The sequence below is a fragment of the Camelus ferus genome, chromosome 13 (assembly GCF_009834535.1).
Source record: "Camelus ferus isolate YT-003-E chromosome 13, BCGSAC_Cfer_1.0, whole genome shotgun sequence".
Classification (NCBI taxonomy): domain Eukaryota; kingdom Metazoa; phylum Chordata; class Mammalia; order Artiodactyla; family Camelidae; genus Camelus; species Camelus ferus.
The window spans coordinates 41231484-41248610 of record NC_045708.1 but is presented as its reverse complement, the minus strand read 5'-3'; the positions used below and the strand labels follow the sequence as shown (position 1 = coordinate 41248610).

Below are 17127 nucleotides of genomic sequence, written 5' to 3'. Positions count from 1 at the left end.
AGAGCCCAGCAAGTCTGAGTTCAAATTCTGTGGTGCTCACAAGCAAGTTATCTCACCCTTTTGGACCTCAATTCCCTATAAATACTACTGCTAATGCTACCTTACAGAGTTGTCATGGAGACTAAATGAGATCCTGCATGGCTTATAGTTGAGACAGAAGGGAATGGGGCAGGGCACAACCATTGAAGGAATGACACAGAAGTTGAGGACAGGACAAACTGGTTAGAATCAAGATGGTGGAAGGTTTGACTTCCACTTGACCTTGAGCCTCATGGCACACCCACGGGTGCCACGACAGTTCCTAGGCTGACCATTAAAGGTCAAAAAGTAGGCAGTGTCCCTGTTCCTGGAAATCCCTGCCCCTTCCCTAAAGTTGATGGAATAATCCTCCCACGCATTAGCATATCAAATTACCAAGCCCATAAAAACTAACAACCCTGCACCTCGTGTTCATGCTTTCTCTTGCTTTCTGAGATGGCCCACACTCTGTGGAGTGTGTATCTCTCTAAATAAACTTGCTTTCACTTTCCTATGCCTTGATCTTGAATTTTTTCCTGAATGAGGCAGGAACCCATTCTCTGGCAACACAGCCAGTGCCTAGAAAGCCGCAGACCATGTCTGGTGTATGCACTGACCACTGTGTACATCAAGCTTCTGTTCTACTTACCCTCCGTTTTCATTTCCTCTTTGTTGAGCACCAGGATGTATTCATAAACGCCGCCCATTGATCCAGATGTTATGTAATGGGTGCCGTAGTCATTGATGAACTTGGCATACATGCCGTAATTGTATTGCTCTGGAAGCTCCATTAATGACTGCAGCATAACTTCATCCAGCATGATATTATCCCTCCTCATCTTAAAATGGGCCGTCTGTACCTTTGTGAAAATTCTGATGAAGCCATATTTCTGCAATGACAATCACCATCGAATGAAGGGAAAGAATAAAGAATATAAATTTTTAGCATGAGAGATAATGCAAGAGGTTGGCATTTAGTAGCTGTGGGAAATGTATATATTTACATCTGACTGTATGAACACAAATACGTGTAACAAACTAATGACTACATTTTGCAAGCGTGTGTTGCACACCAGTGTGTGCCTGGCTCCTTCTCCCATGCCTTCTGTCCCGCTGCCCCGGTCCAGGTCAGGTTCTCATCAGCTCTCGCTGGACTGGTTACTACAATGTGTTTCGCTGTGTTCCTCACGTCCATCCATTCCCCCAGGCCATTCTTCCCTCCACTGCTCCAATTAAAGCATTGCATTATGCAGCCTCCTCCACAAGTATTAAATATCCATTAAAAGTCAGGCTTAGGCATATTTTTGATGACACAGCAAAATGCCAATATTGAATTTCTTGACTAAATACCTAGCAGTGCCTGTAGTCACATGCATTATGCTAGGTACAGAGGACATGATCTTGAATGAGTTAGGTCCCCGGCCTCATGGAGCTAACATTCTAATGATCTTGCCCTGTTAAGGGGTAAAGAAAAGCAGGATCCTGATATCATAAAACAGAGACAGGACCAGGGTGAGTCTGGATTAGTTTAAGAAGGAGAGGATCATGTATGCACATTATTTGCAGGGGATGTGCACCTTGATCCCAAGTGATAGTGAAGGTTGGAAGAGGCCACCTGCTTTTAGAAAAGCCCACCTGAATCTGTGATAGCCAGATCTCAGAAAAGTCCTTGCCCTTCAGATCAATAGCTTATCTGTGGAGAAGCTCCAGGATGTAATTTATATTTGTTGAGGAAATTAACTTTTATAATTGTATCTTCATCATCCAAACTAATTTTTAAGCCCTAAATCCCCAGTTCTGGCATCAGTGTATTGAGGCTTTTGGTACATTTCTGATCAATTCAATAAATAGGAAACAAATTGTGGTTACCAAAGGGGAAAGTGGAGGGAGGAGGGATAAATTACGGGTATGGGATTAGCAGATAGAAACTACTGTATATAAAAGAGATAAACAACAAGGTCCTACTGTACGTAGTACAGGGAGCTACATTCAATATCTTGTAATAACCTGTAATGAAAAAGAGTATGTGTGTGTGTATATATATATGTATATGTATGTGTATATTTTTATGTATAAGCTGATCACTATGCTGTATACCAGAAACTAACACATTATAAATCAACTAAACTTCAATTTAAAATTTTTTTAATTCAGCTGGCTCCAGATTACCTGTCCATTCTCATACTTCCCTACTTTGCTTTCCCACCTTGTGCTTCAGCCAACTGAAGTACTTTCAATCCCAAATTTGTGTGAGGCAGTCTCTTATCTCTGAGCCTTTGCACGTGCTGTGTCCCAGGCCTGGAACAGCCTTCTGCTAACTTTTGCCTCCCTTCATCTGGACAACTTGTACTAGTCTTTACATCTCAGTTGAGGGAGATTTCCTAAATTCCTCAAGGAAGCATTGCCTGACCTCTCAGGATAGTAGGCAGTTAGTGGTAAATGTTTGATGAATAAATGAGAGATTAATTGAGCAGGCCAGCCCTCCCATCTATTTGCAAAAGCAAAGCCTGCTGGAGAATTCTTCTAAGTCTAGTTTCAAGGGCTTGGCTGTTTCCCTTTAAGATATTACCATTCTAAGTATTTCCCTGTATGCTCCAGGTAACCATGAAAAAGATGGGGAAAGTGATAAGAGTTCTAGTCTTACTGTGCGATTTTATTCCCTTTGTGATGATTCTTTGTGGGAAAGCGTAATAAGAAAAACAAACATGATTACCACTGATCAGACATTTCCAATTACACAAGCAAATGAAGGTTCAATTACTACTGTACTTTTTAATGCAGTTAAGGTAATACATGTTCTGTGTAGACTATGGAATACTGTGCGACAGAGGCATTGTGTTTTAATACCTTCTGATTATACTTGTCTAATTTATCCAGGAGCGAAGCGGCTCGTGACCCAGATGGACCCACATTCACTGTATATGGGCTGCCTGTGGGGCTTACGCCAATGGTCACTCCAGCCGACACAGACTTGTCATTCTTCACTTTAGAAAGAAGGTCATTTGCATTGTCATACAACTCTGAGGACATTTTAGTATCTGCCACGGCCTGAAAGAAAACACATAGATGTTAGCTTTGTGTACACAGAGTTCTATTCCAATTCACGCTAATATAAATCTTTTCCATATAAAATATCTAAAGTTTCAGGTTAGTATAAATCTTTTAAAAGGCTATTCCAAATTGATACTCATTAAAATGAATAAAATACAGCAGTGTTTAGTTAGTGTTTAGCAGTAGTGCTAAAATGTTTATTTAAAGACATGTGCACGTGTGCCAGTGACTCTGATAAAATGCTCTGCTGTTCTAGGGAGGATAGTATAGCTCAGCAGACGGAGCACATGCTTGGCGTGCATGAGGTTCAGTTCCCAGCACCTCCGTTAAGGGAGCAGAAAGCAATACATTGTTCTGCATGGGTTTCTTTCCAGTAGAGACAGCTCCTTGGCTCTGCAGTGGAGAGATACAGAAAGCCACGTCTAGCTATGGACCTGGGAGGTAAAGGGTGAGGGCAGGCAGGTGATGATAGTTCTAGGGAGAGGTACCACCTGCAAATGTTGCAGATTTCTTTCCAGACACACACAGTAGGATTGCGTTTCTCTGTCAATTTGACCTGGCACATGGTCTTACACTTTGTATGAGTTTGAGCCAAGGAAACAAGGGTTAGGAGTCTAGGAATGGTTCACTCTACAATCACAAGAGCACATGTGGAGATGGATCCTCCATTAGTTTGGGTCCTGAGTGTAATGATGAGAGTTGCCCTTCTACCTCAGGATGGGCATGGAAGGGCACTGTTAAGTAGGGCATTGCTGCTTTAAAAGACTGAGATTTCAGAATCCTTCACTGCCACAGCATAACCTAGTCTGTCCTCGAGGCTAGGAAAATGTCATTGTTTGTGTCGTCCAGCTCAGTTTACCGTAGACCTGATGGCCAAAGTGGAAGTGGGGTGCGGAGAGCCAACTTCCTTTTTTTTTTTTTTCAATTTAACTATAGTTGATTTACAATATTGTGTTAGTTTCAGGTGTATAGTTTCAGATTCTTTTCCATTACAGGGTATTACAAGATATTGAATGTAGTTCCCTGTGCTATACAGTAGGTCCTTGTTGTTTATCTATTTTATATACAGTAGTGTGTATCTGCTAACTCCAAACTCCTAATTTATCCCTCCAACCCCTTTTCCCCCTTTGGTAACCATAAGCTTACTTTCTATGTCTGTGGATCTGTTTCTGTTTTATAAGTAAGTTCATTTTTATCATTTTTTTAGATTTCACATATAAGTGATATCACTTGATAGTTGTCTTTCTCTGTCTGACTTACTTCACTTAGTATGATAATCTCTAGGTCTGTCCATATTGCTGCAAATGGCATTGTTTTCTTCTTTTTCATGGCAGAGTAATATTTCATCTCATATATATTACACACACACACACACCCCCATCTTCTTTATCCAGTCATCTGTCAGTGGACACCTAGATTGCAGTCCATGTCTTGGCTATTATAAATAGTGAGAGTCAACTTCTTAAAAACAGACTTCATAAGCCTGGTTTTATCCTCTGTCAACATTTTTCTCTTGAGAAACTTGAGGGAGGAGGAGTGTGACTAGATAATTGTTCAGAGTCCTGGAATCGTATCCTCTCTCTATATAGATAGAATGTGTATGATACAGAGATATAATTTACATTAATCTATCCTCCCTTCTAAATGATGTATAGTCAGGCTTAGTTCAGGTAGACCTAGATGTGAATCTTGTCTCTGCCGCCTACTGGACCTGACACTTTGTCCCACTAAGTCTCTGGGGTCTTTAAATATCTAAAAAGGGTCAGTGATAATATCCATCCTATTGTCCTGTTATGAGGATTCAGTGGGAGAATTTGTGTGGAAGTAGATCACATGGTAAGCATCCAGTGAAGGTTGCTGTGTGGCTGGTTCCCCTAGAGGGTGAGGGGTAAAGAAATGAATGGTCAGCAACAGGCTCTGGAGCTGACCAAAGTTCCATGGTGGCCAGGAGACCACAGGAATTTTAGAGGTAGGGAGAGTCTTAGGGATCATCAGCAGTTTTCAAGTACTTTTAACAGCAGAACCCTTTCTTCAAGCAAAACCATGTACAGAAGGCCGAGAGATGAAAGTCATCAGTGAGGACCTGCTCTCGGTGAAGCAGGGTCGTGGTTCTAGGAACCCCCAGCCACCTTCTGCTCTGCCCCTACTTTATATCTTAGGAGACTGAGTCCAGGATGGGGTCAGTGAGCTGCTCAAGGTCCGATACACTTCTATTCTGAAAGAGCCACAGCCTAGCGATAGACGCGGCCCAGAAAATAGGGCCCTGAATCTATTTTACTGATTTTGGACCAGATCGCCCACCGAGATCTAGTGGGCAGGTCCCCTTCACAGGATGCAGCTCACCGGTCCCACCCTTGGCTCGTCAGCACCGAGCAAGTGTGGGGGCAGGTGCAGCAGGGACCTGCAGCCACCCGCAAGCCCTACAGGAAATCAGGTCTCCCAAAGTAAGGCCTCTGTCTCCCCCGACAGGCTTCCCCTCACTCCCCACCAACAGTGGCCTGGGAGCACCCCTGTTGGAGACTTACTTCAAAGTGGTACTTCAAGAAGTTGTAGGGTTTCCGGAAGTACTTCTCGTCATCTCCATAGTAGAGACGTTCACAGGCAGAGTCATAGCGAAGCTCCCTCCACTCCCCAGTTGTAAACGGTCTCACACTGGCCCCCATAATAACTGGCATCGTACACACTCTGAGCCTCTTCCTGGGTCAGGATGTTATATCTAAATTGAAAAGGCAGTCAGCTTCTGGGAGAGAGCATTGGAAAAGCAAAGAGAGCATGAAATACCCTCTAGCAGATGATGTAGCTGGTGGTCTGAGCAGTGGTTTCTCAAACTGCTTTGCAGAGCCACAGGGTTCCTTGAACTACCTTAAGGGCCACTTTGAGTAACAGTAGGAGACTGAGTGGACTGGGCCTGGACCCCCAGGTTCCCTTGAACCAGATCAGCCAGACAGCTCCAGCTCTGCTCAGCATCTAGAACAGAGCTCCCATGTAGGAGGCATCCCTCAGTATTTGTTGAATAAATCAAAGAAGAATATGCACATTATCAAGAGTCTAAGCACAGGAGCCAGACAGTCTGGACCCATTTCCTATCTCTGCCACATCTAGCTGTGTTACGTTGGGCAGATCACTTAACCTCTCTGTGCCTCAAGTTTAGTCGTTTGTAAAAAGCAGCTAATACTGCTGCCCTCACAGAGGTAAACATAAATTAAAACATGTAAAGGAGTCATAACAGCACTTAGCATATATAAAGTACTAAAAAATGTTGCTATTGTTGTTTTTTATTATTTTTTCAGAAAAGGGCTGAAAAATAGGCTTGAAATAGTGGGTGTAAATTCATAGTCCTAGCTGAGGATCTAATCCTCAGAAAGGCTGTCGTCTTCCAGGCAGGATGGATTTCCAGCTCTATCGTTTACTAGCTGTGTGACTTTGGACACATTCTAGGAGCTTTCTGAAGCTCAGTTTCCTCATTTGAAGAATGGGACATAGTAAAACTACCTCTCATGGTTTTTATGAAGTCCAAATGGCAGTAATTAAAGTGAAACAGAAGTGAAGTTGACAGTAGATATTAGGCACTTAGTAATACTTCTTTTCCCCTGGTCCAGTACCCTTCCCAAAATACTCCCCCATACTTCCGTCTCTGAGGCATTTCACATCTATCTGCCCAAGTTCTCTGTTTTAGGTCATGGACAGTGTAACCATATTCAGGTAAAAATAACATTAAACAGGTGAAAGAAAGCTTTAATTTCCTAAAAAGGGAAAGTTAACTGAATAAGAACATGGAGAGTCAGCTAAGAGTTCTAAGACCTAACGATCTCAGCCTCTTAGGCTGTAGATAGTACAGTTACTGCTTGTCTTTGCCTCTCAGACTCCTACTCAGCCTTTAAGACCCAACTCAAGTGTTGCCTCCTCCGTATTGCCTTCTTTGATTATCCTGTGAAGATGATTGTCCCTCCTCTGTGTTCCCGTGACATTCAGTGATTGCCTCTGGCATAGAATTTGTTGTGTTTATTTATGTCCTCCATGAAAAGGCATAAAGGCAGGTGAGCAGGGGAAAAACTGAAGAAACTCTACTTCGCAGGAATAAATGGATAAGGATAGAGCACCTGGTGTGTGGTAGAAACTCAGTGTAAGTTAACTTCCTCTTCTCTTCTTTCTCCATCTCTTCCTTCGTACTAGTGGAAGTGATGTAATAACAGGTATGATGAATTGAATACACACTCTACCAGACGTTTAGCATACATTAGCTTTCAACCTCATGACAATTTTGCAAATGCAAAAATTGAAGCTCAGAAAAAGTAAGTAACTTGCCTATAGTCACAGCTGGACTATTTGCCTATATATATATATATTTTTTTTTGACACTACAATCTGGGTTCTTTTTCTTTACCCTTAAGTTTCTATCTTTCACCCTATGGAACACGTTTCTGCCTGTAGCTTATACATACAGGCTCTCTAATGCATGAAAGAAGAACTCAAAAGAATGATAGCCCTAAGATTGTACTGTAACCTCTAAGCATAAGTAAAGCCTACGTATATTTGGAAAATCTGATTGCAGAAGCCTCAGTGAAAATTAAAAGACAGAGTCAGAGAAATTCCACTTTTTAGAAATGTACTGTGCAGAAATATTCACACATGTGTGCAAAAATATGTGTATGAGAATGGTCATTGCAGCTTTGTTTATAAGAGGAAAAAATGGGAAATAATCTATCTTTTAATAGGAGATATTTATATAAAATATCATATAGTTATACCATATATAGGATAAGAATTGCAATTTTTTTTTTAAATTAAGGGCCAGATAGTAAACACTTTAGACCTTGCAGGCTCTATCAGTTTCTGTTGTAACTGCTCAACTCTTCCATTGTCAGGCAACAGCTGTGTTTCAATAAAACTTTATTTAAAAACAGACAGCAGGCTGAATTTGGCCTTCAGGACATAGTTTGCTGATCCCTGTTATGAAACACCATGTTGCTATGAAAAGACAATAGAAGATATGGGGCAGGGGGAAATCTTCAAAATGTATTATAGGTGAAAAAAGCAAGTTATAGACAGTATGTAGAGTACAGTCACATTTATGTAAAATATACTTATGTCTGTAATGCACAATACACGTGAGAGGCATACTCTCCATACAACGTTATGTCCTCAGTGCATTTTCCCACAAACTGAAGGTACCTGTGCCCAGCCGCTAACGAGGGTCAGCTGTGGGGAGGGAAGACAGGGTGAGTGGCTGGGGCAGGTGGAGGATGGTGAAGGAAGACTTTCAGTTTTTACCTCCAACGTGTGTTACCTCTGTAACAATAAATAAAAATTAAAAACTGGGAAATGCCTAAATTAGAAAAAAAAAAAAAAAGATATCAGGAAGGGCCTCTGAGATCTGGAGATGAATAGAAAACCCGCCATAATGGCAGCTGCTGGGGGTGGAGGAGGGGCTGTTCTGCTGGTTTCAGTGTTCTCTGGGCAAAGCACGTGACCCGGCAAGTACATTTGAGATGCTCTTGACTGACTCATTCCAGAGCCGGGTCCTGGTCTGTGATCTCTTTGTCCTTATAAGGGGGGAGTTGTTTTCCACGTCAGCACCTCAGTAGTTCATGCTTGCACTCTGTTCATTTCAAAATTAGCAAGAATCCCCTTTTATTGATGTTAGAGGCCGTTACGTCCTCCCAATGTTCGTATGTTGAAGTTCTGACTCCCCAAACCTCAGAATTTGACTATCTTGGTGATAGGATCCTGAAAGAAGTAACTAAGTTAAAAGGAAGTTATTAAGGAGGGCCCTCATGCAGTATGACTAGTGTCCTTCAAGAAGAAGAAGTTAGAACAGAGGGAAGGCCATTTGAAGGCAGGGAGAGAAGGCAGCCGTCTACAAGCCAAGGAGCGAGGTCTCCGAAAAAACAACCTTCATCTCCTGACTTGAGCTCCTGAGAAAACGTGTTTCTACTGCCAAGCCACCTAGGTTGTGGCGCTTTGTCATGGCAGTCCAAGAGAATTAATATTATTGGTCTAAAAGAAAACAGGAATTGGATCGTCCTTTCATATGTGTGTGTCTACATGCACTTAAGGGATTCTGTCCTGTCTGGTAGATGCGCTGTGATCTCAACGTAATTAAACCTTAATGAAGGACAGCAGCGTTTCTTAGAACCCACGCTTGCCCTACGTGGGCTGCCACATGGCCAGGTCACTGTGTGATGATTTCTACCTCTCCGTTTCCTCCTCTGTAAAGATCCAGCTGTTCATATTGACTTGCTTCACTTCACCCAGTACTCAGTGAGAGGCTATTCAAGGAAAACTCTGACCTAAGGGCTGGGGAAATAAAAAAGACAAGCCAGAGCAGCCTCTGCCATCAAAGAGTTTAGGTTCAAGTCAGAGAACAGGCCCAAGGCCAAGACAAAGTGTTGGTCAAGGAACTGCCAATGCCATGTGTCACTATGAGCTTGGCCTTGTACTAGGATGCTGGAGGAGCAGAGGTGATAAGGACCCCTCAGCCTGGGGAACAGGTGTCTCTGCCCTGTTGGGTAAGTGCTGGGAGAGCAGGACGCACAGGGACACTGGAGGCAGTGGGAGGGGGACTAAGCCAGCCTAGTCAGCGTCAAGAGGAGGGGAGGGGATGTCAAAAAGACGAGCTAGAGGAGGTGATCCCTAGGTGTCTTAGCTGGGCTGTCACAGCAAAATACCACAGCCCGGGTGACTCAAAGAATAGACGTTTATGTTCTCACAGGTCTGGAGGCTGGGAGTCTTAAGAGCAAAATGCCATGGGGCTTGGTTTCTGATGAGGCCTATCTCCCTGGGTTGCAGGCAGCCACCTTTTCGCCGTGTCCTCACATCGCCCCTTCTTGGCACACCTGGTGACCGGTAAGAGAGAGAGCTCTCTGGTGCTGCCTCCTCCTCTTAAAAGGACACCAGTCCTAATTGGATTAGGGCCCCACCCTCATGACCTCGTTTGACCTTAATTAGCTCTCTGAAGGTCTTGTCTCCAAATACAGTCACACTGGGGGTTAGGGCTTCCACGTATGAATTTTAGACGGATAGAATTCAGTACATAACACTAGGTTAAAAAGTTAACCAGTTAGGAATATAGGGAAGGACATTCCGGAAAGAAGGAGCTAACTTTATTTAAAGTCTCAGAAGAAGGGAGTGTGATGTGTGCAAGAGACTGAACCTGAATGTTAGATACACAGTGAGGTAAAGTTAGAGTCAGAGCTGACTGAATCTCGCCAGAGACACTGTGGCCCGAGAGGGGTAAGTCAGCAGTGGAGATTCAAGCCCCACCCCACCTCAGCCCAGAGCCCACTTCCTCTGCCCTGGGTCACAGTGTTAGCCTTGGCTCTATCGGCAACCGAGTGCAAAGCAGAGCATGACCAGGGCCACTGGAAGGAGCACGTGGGTCAGAGATGAGCTCTCTTTTTGGGATATCAGGGAAGCCTTCATGGAAGATGTAGCATCTTAAAGGGGCCTTGGAAATGGAATTGAGGGAAGAGGGGTGAGCAGTAGAGTGGGAAGGGGTGAAGGAGGACCCTCGGGCAGAGACATGGAGGGGGAAACGTGAGCTGCATCACGTAGACAGGACTGGGCAAACCACCTGCTTTGGACTGAATGTTGGTGCCCCCCTCCCAGGATTCACATGTTGAAATCCTAACCCCCATGTGGTGGCATCTGGAGGGAGAACTGTGGGAGGTACTTAGGTTATGAGGGTGGACCCCTCATGAATGGGATTAGTGCCCTTGTAAAGGAGCCCCCACAGAGCTCCCTAGCTCCTTCCACTATGTGAGGACACAACGAGAAGTCTGCCACCTGAGAGAACCCCCTCACCTGGCCGAGCTGGCACCTGATCTCAGATTCCAGCCTCACAACTGTGAGAAGTCAATTTCTGTTATTTATAAGCCACCTGGTGTGTGGTATTCTGCTGGAGCAGCCCGAACAGGCTGAGATGCTTAGAGGCACCATGAGCGCTGCCTCACAGGATGCTCTTCAGAGGAATTCCCCACAAAGACCCCCTTTCCTTGAAACTAATACTCAAGACTGAAGAGAAATCATCTCCTGCCCCCAGACAGCCTGCAGGCAGTGACTCACCCCAAGGTCGCCGTCTCCGATCCTGGAATCGGCTCATACTGGCTGCAGTCATTTTCTGAGACCCTGACGTCTTCACAGTCATCCTCGTCAGAGCCGTCAAGGCAGTCCCTGTCTCCGTTACACACGAGGTGGCGTTTCAGGCAGCGACCTGGGAGAGGAGGGGCTGCGGATGCTTCCGGGGCCTTTGGGGCTCCTCCTGCTCTTTCTGACCTGCACCCATAGTCACCACACTCAGGCTCTGCCCTGGGGTTCCCCTCTCTAATTCAGACTCCACGTCGCAGCCCCAGATATCTTTCTAAAACGCCAGTCTGGCCATGTCATCCCCTGCCCTGCAACGTCCAGTGCCTCCCCAGGTCTCCTCTTCTAAATGCCACTGTCCAACCTCCCTAGGTCACCTACCTGGCCCATCCCCTGCCTCTCTTCCCAAAGCACTTACTCTAGGCTGATTACGCATCCCTAAATCCCTGTGCTTTTGCACGTTCTGTCTCCTAGCAAACTCTTTTTCATTTTCTAAGTCTCAGCTCAGGTACCATTTTGAATCCCACTCTGACTCCCCAAAGCAGATTTGGGCACCCCATGCCAGAGAGTATGTACACTGGACCTGGTTCAGGCATCCACTATACTGGCTATCACGTGGTATTTTCATGGATCCCTTGTAGGTCTGTCTCCCAAAGAGACGAGGGTACTCTGAGGGTACTCAGGCACATGACTTTTGCATCTCTACATCACCAGCAGGTAGCCCACTGCCTGGCCGTAATACGTGCCCAATCAATATTTATTCAATGAATGGATGAACGAGTGAACTGTACCTTTTCTAAATCAACAAATGTTCCTACCAACTTGCGTCAAAATCGTTTGGGTTGTGGGCTTGGCTTAAAATTCAGATTCATGGGCCCCATCGGAAACCTCCAGAGTCACAATCCCTAGAGGAGGGTCTCAGGAGTCTGCATCTTAGCAAGGCCCTGGATGACTGTTCTGCACATGGAGTTTGACAGGCACAGCTGTTACGCTGCTGAAATGCTACTCACCTGTCTCCTTACACTGGAAATCCTGTCCACACTGTGCTTGCCTCAGACAAGCTGTGGGACTGTGACAGCTGGCTTGGTCCCAGATATTCCCGCTGCAGATGGCTCCCCCAAACTTGCTTGGCTGCAAGAGGCTCCGGTATCTGTACTAAATCAGATTTTGAACCAGACACGTTCATTGTCTATCAATCATCCAAGATTTGTGCAGGCAGGTGTCAACTCAACATAAGGAATCACTCACTGTGTAATGATTGAGAGCTGCCTGGAAAGCTGTCTTTTGAGGATATGAGTTTTCATAAAAGGTGGTGTTTCAGCCAGAGCTGACACCATCACCAGCTGGACTATTGAATAGGGCTCTCAAACATCAAATGAAAGGTTTGGACAAGGCATTTCTAGGGTCTTCTACTTGCTAGGAAGGACCTCTGTCCCCACTTTTTAAACTGATTAGTAGCTGTTCATCTTTCAAGAGTCATGGCTTACCTTCTCTGGAAATTCTTACCTAACCAGGTAGCAGTCTCAGTTCCCTGTCTACCTTCTCTCCTAGCAGTTGTCATATAAGGTTGTGGTTGGTTGTCCTCTTGTCTACCTTTCTCACTAGTTTAGAAACAATTTGCCTGTGGGGTTAGGACTGGCAAAGGGAAGACTCTGCCTTATTTGGCTTCGTACACGTGGCGCTTGATCTGTGGTCAGTTACATGGGAGTCACTTTTAGAAAATGTATGTTGCTTTTCCTTTGCAGAACGTCTCCTCGTCATGGCATCCCCTTTCCTTGTGACATATCTCAGATGGTTCAGGTCGGGGTGATGTCACCCCCTTGGTCACAGGGATGTGTGTGTATGAACTAGCCAGGGCACCCAGAGTACCGTATCTGCCAAGTTGTGATGATTGGTCCATGACTCAACTTTAGGGCCATCATAGCCCTCTTTGGGCCTCTCCTTTCAGAGCTACTGGAAAACATAGTTTCTTTTTAACTGAAGTTGGTGGGAGTTGTAGGTAGCAAGTGGTCACCTTGCCTACTGTGTAGAAGGAGCCCATCCAGAAGACAGTGAGACCAACAGAGCTCTGGAGTGATCGTCTGAGACCCCGCAGTGTCCAGTCTGAGTGCAGATGAATAAACACTTGTTGAAGGAAGGACAGAAAGAATAAAACTGCATATCGATTCTTGGGCTCAATGTTTTTATGACACTGTTTTCTGCATGGTGTATACCGTGTTAGGTACTAGTGTAAGGAGGAAGCTGAACACTAAGATACTCCAAGAAATTGAGGTTCTATTCTTGTTTTCAAAAAGGTTAGAGTCTAGTTCAAAAATACATATAACAATACAAAACATGCTGTCTGGAGAGCTTCAAACACTGTCAATACGCACCATATTTTCTGCTGCCTCCTACGCTGGCTCAGCCCACGGCCCTTTCCTTTAAGACTCTTAGTAAGTAAGTAGGAAGGCAGTGATTTGAGAAGCAATGAAGTTGAGTCTCTGATCTGAGTCTGTTGCTTGCTTGCTGTGTAAAGTACCAGTGCCTCAGTTTCCACATCTGTAAAATGAGGTGGTTGACCTAGTTGACCTCACTCATCACAAGTCCTAATGATCCCTTCACTTGCGTCTTATAGTTGAAAGAACAGGGGTGAATCTGGGTTCAAATCCAGAATTCACTTCCTAACTAATCGTGAGTCACTGGTCTTTTCCAAGTGTCTGTTGTCTAATATGTAAGATGAGTGTGATGACAGCTACTAAATGAGAGATAGGTATGAGAACACACCTTGCCCTGTTCCTGGCACATCACTGGTGCTCAGTAGACAGAAGGGGTTTCCGCATCCTTATCATTAAGGCATCCTTTTCCAGGTGCTTCCAGTGGGTGCGTGTGGAGCAGGGCAGCTGCCCTCTCTTTCCTCTTGCCCACTCCCGCCTACTTGACTGCTCATTAGCAAAGAGGCAGAGGTAGCAAAGAGAAGTGAGGATCAAGCTTGTCCATTTGCCTTCCCTGCCTTTCAGTTAACTGACAGCCATAAGAGGTCTGTAAACTCTGAACTCAGTGAGAAGAGGTTACAGTTAATGATCAATTTGGGACTATGGAGATATTTTAATTTTCTCTCCACACTCCTGCCCCTCATTGCTGTAAATAAAGGAGCATTCGTCATGCCAACATAGAGCCAATTCTCTTTCTCACCGTTAAAAAAGTTCATCAGAGTTGTAAGACCTGCAGGTGCCAGTGTAACAGTAATGGGATGGTAGCTGCTATTTATGGAGTACTTGGCTTTTGGCTAAATACTTTCCAGAGTCTGTTTCATGGAATCCTCACAGGTCTGGGAGGTTACGTACGATTGATTTCAACCCATTTTAAAGCTGGGTTAGGATTCCAGTTCTGCCACCTACTGTGTATGTGTCACTGGGAAAATTACTTAACATCTGTGACCCTCAGTGTTCGCCTCCGTAAGAGGAGTGCTATCTGAGTGTTCTGAAGATTAGTGATAATACACGCGAAGAAATCGGCACTCCACGTGGTTCCGTATGTACTTGGTAAAAATAGTTATCAGTGTCGTTATCATTCTTGTGGCCAGCTGTTGGCTTCTCTAGAAGGATTACGACTGAGTGGGAATTGGATCAGGTGACCGCTAACATCACCTGCTACTCTCCATGAAGTTCAGGGAAGGGGGAGTAGCGTGAAGTGGTCAGGCTCACGGGCATTTTGGAATCAGACTGACCAAGGTTAAAATCCGGCTTCTTCATGGGCAGCCTAAGCAAGGGGGATGATGGTGTCTGTCACTTACTATTGGCTGTGAAAGTCAAACAAGATGATTTGTTTAAAGCCTTAGCATGGTCCTTGCTGTACGGAAATTACTTAATAAACGGTGAACATCAGTGCCATTACCATCCTTCCTGTGGTTTCTGTGCTTGGAATGATGGTGCAGACCTGAGGTTCATTCCCACCGGCTCCCTGCTTTCAAGGTTGTTACCCAATAATGAAGACATCGTGTTGCAGAAAGGCTGGGGCGGATATTCCCCTAGGGACTGCTCCGTGCCACTGCTCGTGGTGGTGTCAGTAAGACATAATTTTCTTCTCTAGCCAGTAGATAATGTTTCTTCCCAGAAATGCACATCTTTGTTTGGGTGATTCGGAGAGGAAGAAACAAGTTAATAAAAAGAAACTCAGACGGTCTTTCAATTAAATAATTAACAGAATTTGGGGGAGGGTAATAGTTCAGTGATAAGAGTGCATGCTTAGCACGCACAAGGTCCTGGTTCAATCCCCAGTACCGCCATTAAAAAATAAAATAAATTTTTTAAAAAGTAAAAATAGCAGAATTTAATTATTTTAAGGATTACTTTAAAGACAATGTCTTTGTGTCACTAAGGAAGTAATTCAGTTCTAATTTAAACTAAGTCATTCACCTGTGCCATCTGCTATCTAAACTGCAGCATAAGAGAAAAACGTAGCTTTAGAATGTAGTTTAAATGTCGAATAGGTTGAATAGTGGTCACACAAAGAAATCAGATCCTAATCCTTGAAAGCTGTAAATGTTACCTTATTTGGAAAAAGGGTTTTTGCGGCCATCATTAATTTTGAGAAATTACTCTGGGTTCTCCAGGTGGGTCCTAAATGCCATCAGAGTGTTCTTAGGACAGCAGAGGGAGATTTCACATAGACACAAAAAGGAGACACATGGAAGGTGTGGGGGTGATGCAGAAGCAGTGATTGGAGCAAGGCAGCCACAAATGAAGGACTGTCGGCAGCCACCAGCAGCTGGAAGAAGCAGAGAACAGATTCTCCCCTAGAGCTTCCAGACAGGTCTTGGCCTTGATGTCCAGACTTCTGGCCTTCAGAGCTGTATCTAAGCCACCCAGCTTGTGGCTCTTTGTTTCAGCAGACCCAGAAAGCTAAGCCAGGATGTCAAAGCAGAATGAGAATTGAGGGGCTAGATATTTTTAAATCGGGACGTCTCAGGTTCTTTGACATCCCTCAGAGATGGGAGAGGCGAAACTGTGAGTTTCATCCTCTGAAGTTGAATAAACGTAGTCCCAGCTGTGTTTCCACCACTCTGTGGTTTTGAACAGGTCATCAGACATTCACAGCACACTTTCCCATCTAACTGAGGAGGGGTCTGGAGACAGAGGGACCATCAGCAGACTCTGCAAGGGTGCAGGTGGGAGAAGAGCAGGGCTTGATTCAAGGCAGTGAGAGCGGGGTTGGGAGGAGGGCATGGACAGCTAATGTTCACTGAGCACTGACTCTGTGCCAGATGCCACGAAAAGCACTTCATGTGCGTTACCCATGTTGTGCTCTCAGTAACTCTGATTAAGTGCTGTTTCTCCTCCCATTTATTGATGAGGAATCAGAAACATAGAAGATAAAAGATATGTCCAAAGTAACGCAGCAAGTAAGGTGTGAAGCCAGAATCTAAACTGCAGCATCAAAGCTTAAACACAGACCTGACAGTAATAGGCTGGTAGACACGGTTCAGGCAGTGGTGTGCCATGTGGGGGAGGGGGAGCCTGGCTGCATCCCACCCTGGGCGCACCCAGTGAAGGCATGTGTTGTCTCCGGAGATTTTAAAATAATAATAAAACAGAATAGAAATTAGTGTTCTTTTTATTTTCACCATGATTCTGAACAAAGACAGAATTTTAACCTCCTCCCTGATGGAGCAGAGTGCTCCCAACATCCTCCGTATGCCATCAAGTTTACCCATCATTTTGGACCAATTAATACCACTTAGATAGACAAGACAGACACACATCTGATCATAGGATGGGTCAGCCTTTTCAATCCATAAAAGTGAGATTCTGAGGAACATAGATCATGGACCTCTTGGCATTTTGTTCCTAAGCTATGAGTGCTTCCAGATGACTCTCCTTAGAGGATAATAGACTGGCCAGGACCCAGAGAGGCCACTGGGGATCAGTGTCTGGGGGGCCACTTTTCTACATCCAAGCCCCAACATACACATCTTTTGCAGCCTCATAAGGCATTTGA

General features: G+C 44.7%; 1 protein-coding gene and 1 long non-coding RNA gene across 2 annotated transcripts in view; one reads left to right on the top strand and one right to left on the bottom strand.

The window, feature by feature from the left end:
* LOC116668019 overlaps positions 1–17127 on the top strand; it is a 57153-nt gene that overhangs the window by 19000 nt on the left and 21026 nt on the right. The gene's annotated exons all lie outside the window — the stretch shown is intronic.
* C8A (complement C8 alpha chain) overlaps positions 1–17127 on the bottom strand; it is a 58192-nt gene that overhangs the window by 29856 nt on the left and 11209 nt on the right. The window contains 6 exon segments of the mRNA XM_014561724.2: positions 668–908; positions 2866–3066; positions 5595–5702; positions 5704–5785; positions 11134–11281; positions 12162–12306. Of these exon segments, the coding sequence (XP_014417210.1) occupies positions 668–908; positions 2866–3066; positions 5595–5702; positions 5704–5785; positions 11134–11281; positions 12162–12306 (925 nt within the window).